Source organism: Phaseolus vulgaris, chromosome 10 (assembly GCF_000499845.2).
Source record: "Phaseolus vulgaris cultivar G19833 chromosome 10, P. vulgaris v2.0, whole genome shotgun sequence".
In the NCBI taxonomy this organism is placed as follows: Eukaryota; Viridiplantae; Streptophyta; class Magnoliopsida; order Fabales; family Fabaceae; genus Phaseolus; species Phaseolus vulgaris.
In genome coordinates, this window is record NC_023750.2 from 43,540,817 (window position 1) to 43,546,537 (window position 5,721).

General features: G+C 35.4%; 1 protein-coding gene across 2 annotated transcripts; it reads left to right on the top strand.

Annotated features, from left to right (window-relative positions):
• LOC137819250 (zinc finger BED domain-containing protein DAYSLEEPER-like) lies at positions 1-5,188 on the top strand. 2 transcript variants are annotated; one of them, XM_068623038.1, is made up of 2 exons: positions 1-312; positions 2,797-5,188. In XM_068623038.1, the coding sequence occupies exon 2, from the start codon at positions 2,813-2,815 to the stop codon at positions 4,787-4,789; it is 1,977 nt and encodes a 658-aa protein (XP_068479139.1). In that variant the 5' UTR covers positions 1-312; positions 2,797-2,812; the 3' UTR covers positions 4,790-5,188. The 2 variants fall into 2 exon arrangements, with proteins under 2 accessions (XP_068479139.1, XP_068479140.1); XM_068623039.1 differs by having other exon boundaries at positions 179-312; positions 2,859-5,188.
• Positions 5,189-5,721: the final 533 nt, after the last annotated feature.

Below are 5,721 nucleotides of genomic sequence, written 5' to 3' on the forward strand. Positions count from 1 at the left end.
TGGGAAGCAGTTTTGAAGTTCCATAGTTTGAACCCTGATTCCTTCCTTTCGGCCGCGCGCAGACACATTCTCTCCGCCTTCATACCATAATCGTTCGTTGCTTTTCCCCTCTCTCTCTCTCTCTCTCTCTCTCTCTATATATATATATATATATATATAATATTCATCTATATATACGCACACACTCACACGTGTGTGTATATAAGCACTACGTTCTCATTCGGTTTTCTCTTCATTCACTTCACAACGCCGTTTCTCTATTCCGCCGCCGTGGCAGTGGCACGAGCTCTCGCAACTCTCCCTTTTCTCAAGGTTTTTCTCTCTTTCTATTCACTATTTGAATTCAATGTAATGCTACTCTGTAACCGATTAGACTCTCTCTCTGTTTTCGTTTTGCTCACTGTTGTGTTTTGTTTATGTTCGATCCCTAAACCAAAGAACGGAAAACGCGAATAAACAAACTGTATTTATTGTTCGAATTGATATATTTGTTTTAATCAAGACCTATTCCTTGTGCTCTTAGTCCTTGCTGTCTTCGTCATGCATTGTCTGTCGTTGTGATCTTGAATGAGTGAGTTAGCTCTTGTGTTCAAGTGAAATGTTGTGTTGAGACTTCTGCATACTTCATGGTGTTTTTTTTTTTTTATTCTATTCGTGAAATAGAAAATCTGTGTGTTTTGTTTTATTTTTTGCTTAGATTTTGTTCTGTTTGCTCTGTTGATGATGCTGGCGGATATGTGTTTAGGGTGTTCTATTTGTCAATCCACCCCTTTCAGAGGTTTTGATTGTCTTACTGGGTTGGATTGTTTGTGTATGTTATGGAGAAAGAAAATATGAATGCTGCCTTTAATTTTGAGTGTTAGTATGACTGTTGAGATATGAGCACGAGTTATTTGTAGGCTTTGATTTAAGCAGTGTTGTTTGGGTTGCGGCTATATTGCTGTTGCATGACACAATTCCTAGGTTCTGCTATCACTTCATGCCATTGTTATGGGTGTTGTTGTTGTTGCATGCGTTGCGATGTGGTTTTCAGATGGATATGGGACTACACATGTTTTTTTCCTACTCAGTCATAGTGTCCCACTCTCCCTACTCACTTAAACCTATTAATCTTCCTCTATACAAAAACCTCTCTTCAGGGCTTCACCTAAGATCGAGTCCCACCCTCCATCAGTGTTTGTTCACCTCCTTTTTCACCCTCTTGTCATCACTGACAAGCCTCCGAGCAATTGAACTCTTTGAGTTAGTATTATGAAATCTTTATGCATTTTAATTTTATTTACGCGCATCATAATTTTTTTGTGCATATATGATTGGTATATTTGACTAATTTCAACTGCTATGTGGTTTCCCCTATTTACCTGCGACACTATCTGCTGTATGTTATAGCAGATTCTGGACTTTCCTCCATTTTATGCTATTAACAATTTAATACTTTTAGTGTGTATCTTGCAAGGGAAAGTTACTTTCATCAAGATACATGCTGAAACTAGCATAGATAGCTATAGCATGGATGGACAGGTTGTCAAGTTGATATTTAAATCATAAATGGCCATGCAACTTTAGAGTTATAATTTGCAAATCCAAGAAGGGAATGTAAGATTTGGAGACAACACAAAATTCTAATATATTATATTCTTTTAGGTCCTGCCACAGGTTTTTCTAAGTCCACTTGTCGAGAGACTTATCTGGCCCACAATGTTATAACTGTTGTTGGTACGATGAGTTTTCACAATGGCGAGGACTGAACTTGTGCCCGCCACATGTTAAAATATATCATACAAATCATGAATAGTACGCAATGCGATAATTTGAACTAGAAATAACTAAAGAGGTTAAAAATAAGTCTCAACGAAACAAAAGTACATGCCATAATCTAGCATGTAAACCCTTTATTTTTAAAAAAAGTTAAAACAAAGCAATGGAGTAACCAAATAGAGTTAGTGCTTTAAATGAGTGGGTGATGAATAAAGTAGTGGAATATTAGGATAAGATTTTCTTAGCTTATATAAGTTTTCAATTTTTTTATGAGAAATTAGTGAGAAAAAGTAGAAAAAAAAGTATCTATGTATCATAGATTTGTTTTGGTGATAAAAAATTGTGTTGATTCATCTATGTATCATAGATTCAAGTCATTGGAGATTGATTAAGAGATTCAAAACACTGATTAAGACGAATTACTTTGAATCATATGATTCAAATCATAAGATTCTAATAGCTATGATGAATGTTTTGTTCTCTATAATTGTTGTAGTAGTGTGCTAACTCAATTCTTGACAGGATCCACGGAGCTGACCAATGGAAAAAGGGTTTTGTTTGGAAAAATTTGTAGTGGCCAATAGCGTGCTATAGCAGAGTAGGGTAGTGATTTTGGACTGCTATAGAATTCAAATAGTGAATTGGTTTTCAATTGTGGTCATTGTGGTTGCAATGGTGGTTAAAAATAGTGCCTTTATGTGTGCCATAGCAACACTACCGTGATATAGACTCCAAAAATAAACCTTTTTGCCTTAAACATGATGTTTTTTTGGGGTAAAATTTTGATTACTCTCTGTTTTGAATGCATTTTCTTGTTTCTTTGTTTTGCAATATAATTTCCTTTTTAATTATATATCATTTATCAGAGTTTGTCCTTAGCAGCTGAACTTCCATGGCCTTTTAAATTCTTATTCTTGTTTAATTTTTTCTTTATGTTTGGTGTAAAAAATAATATAACTTTTACCCTGCCTTCATTATTTGTGGAGGAAAGCCACTTATTGATGTCCTTCTGGCGTTCCAATTTTTTTGGTTTTTCAGGGTTACTTTTGCTATCATGGAGCTTGATGCTCATGTTAATAATGATGTGATACCTTATTCAGGAACGCAACCCAATAAGCGGATGAGAAAAAAGTCTATGGTCTGGGACTACTTCACAGTAGAAGCTCTTGGAGCTGGATGTACCAGGGCTTACTGTAACCAATGCAAAAAATCATTTTCTTATATAACTGATTCAAAACAAGCTGGTACAAGCCATCTGAAAAGACACATTTCTTTGGGAATCTGTCAAGTACTTCGGGAGAAAAACCAACAAAGCTCATATCCCAAAACAGATGGTAATCAATATACTGCCAATCCACCCAAGAAACGGCCAAGAGAAAATTCTAGGTTTACTGGTAATGGTATCTCATTTGATGAGGAGCGTTGCAACCAAGATGTTGCCAAAATGGTAATTTTACATGATTATCCTCTTCATATTGTGAAGCAACAGGGTTTCATTGATTTTGTCCGGATTCTTCAACCCCAGTTTAATCCATCATGTCTAAATTCTGTTGAAAGGGATTGTGTTGCTATTTACCTCAGGAAAAAGCAAAATCTGTTGAATGTTATCAATGTGATTCCTGGACAAGTCAACCTGACATTGGAATTGTGCACTTCGAACCAGGCAATGGGCTATGTCTTTGTTCGAGGACACTTCATTGATAATGATTGGAACTTACATCGTCCTATTCTCAATGTTGTTACAGTACCATTTCCTGGTTCTGAAGACTCTTTAAATCAAACTTTAGTGACCTGCTTATCCGATTGGCATTTGGAGGGTCGGCTGTTTACCCTCGCTCTTGATAAATCCTTTTCCAGTGAGAATGTGATAGAAAATCTGAGAGACCTACTCTCTGTTAAGAACCCTACCATCCTCAATGGTCAGTTGTTAAACCAGAATTGTTATGCTCGTGTGCTTAGTCGCCTTGCAGCTGATGCACTATGGGCAATGAGAGAAACTATTAGCAAGGTTCGTGACAGTGTAAAGCATGTGAATTCTTCCGAACCCCATAAAGAGAAGTTTATTGACTTGAAGCAACAATTACAAGTACCTAGTGTGGTGAATCTTTCAATTGATGACCCCTGTAAATGGGACACGACTTATCTTATGCTTGTAGCTGCCTGTGAACTAAAGGAAATCTTCATCTGCCTTGATACCACTGATCCTGATTACAGAATGACTCTAACAATGGATGACTGGAAGCAGGTTGAAACTCTCTGCACATATTTGAAGTATTTGTATGACGCAGCCAAAATTTTGACTCAGCAACCATACCCAACTTCAAACTTATTTTTTGCTGAAGTGTCAAAAGTTCAGGTGGAGTTGACACAAGCAGCCTTCATCCAGGATCCTTTTATAAGAAGTTTAATTTTTCCTTTGCATGAGAACTTTGACCAATATTGGAGAGAAAGCTGCATCATCTTGGCAATTGCTGTAGCTATGGACCCAAGGCATAAAATGAAACTTGTGGAATTTACCTTTGCCAAGACATTTGGTGAGAATGCTGCGGCCTGGATAAAGATAGTTGAGGATGGTCTTCGTGATCTATTCATTGAATATAGCACCCAAATGTTTCTTACAGCAACAAATGATGATGATGGGGATGACATTATGATAAAAGAAACATATCAAGAAGGGTCTATTGACTGCTCACTTTTTGTTGATGGGGATGAACTTTCCGATTATGAATTTTATATATCTGATTTCACTGGTAACCCTCAATTTAAGTCAGAATTGGAAGAGTATCTGGAAGAGCCTCTTCTGAGCAGAGCAGAGGAATTTGATATTCTGAGCTGGTGGAGAGTAAATGGATTGAAATACCCAACATTGTCTAGAATCGCATCTGATATTTTGTCTTTACCAGTTTCCACTCTTTCTGCAGATTCTGTTTTTGACACCCAGATTAGAAAAATAGATAGCTACCGTAGTTCTTTAAGCTCCCTCACTCTTGAGGCCCTTATTTGTGCCAAGGATTGGTTCCAGTCAGAATGACCATTGATATTTCAGTTGTACATGCGAAAATGGAATTTCAGGTATACTTTTCTTCATGAAGGGGCAGATTACAGAGTAGGTTTTAATTCGTGTGATTCTCAGGATTTCATTACATGTTTATAGTATAAAGGTTAATTCTATTCAAATTTCATCTTCTTGGCCAAATTAACCCTTTTGTACCAAGAAACCATTTTATTCATACTTTCATTGTTTCAATGAAAAACATGAAAGATTCACAGTTTCAAATTTTGTATGAAGAACGTTGAAAAGGAAGGATTGTTTTTCTAGAGGTACAATGGCAGATTTTTATCCCGCAGGTATAGACATTGGCCTCATTACTAATTTGATGTATGTGCTTGATAGAAGATAATATGAATGCCAGTTATTCTCGTGTTTACTTCACTTATTTCCATTAATATTTCAAATATTGAATTGTGGAAGTCAAATTCACCAAATTTCTGAAGACTCTTTCTTCCTGCTGCACTTCCATCTTCTTCTGTCCTGTGAAAATAATTTTTTATCGTTATCCTCATATTTCGGATTACATAATTCATAAATTAATCTCGATTCAGAAATAACTTAATTTGAAATATATTTTTAAAAAATAGTATTCTTAAAGTCTGGATATGCATAAGGCTTTCGGATATAATTCAGAAATTATTATATATTAGAAAAGACTTTCAGATTATGTAATTTGGAAACTAATTCAATTTAGTTTACTTAATCAGAAAGCTAATTACAAATTTGAAAAAATTCGGTCAATTCAAATTCGGTCAATTACGAATTTGAAAAAAACCTTTTGGATTATTTAATTTGAAATTTGAAATAATAGTTTTAGTTTGGATGTGGATGATGATTCATGTTGTTATGAAAACCAATAATCTACTTATTTGTAAATTCTTTGCATAAAAATTATGAGTCTATTTAGATAA

Excerpts from the sequence above, each read along its gene's own strand:
- LOC137819250 (XM_068623038.1), top strand. The coding sequence starts at position 2,813 with ATGGAGCTTGATGCTCATGTTAATAATGATGTGATACCTTATTCAGGA.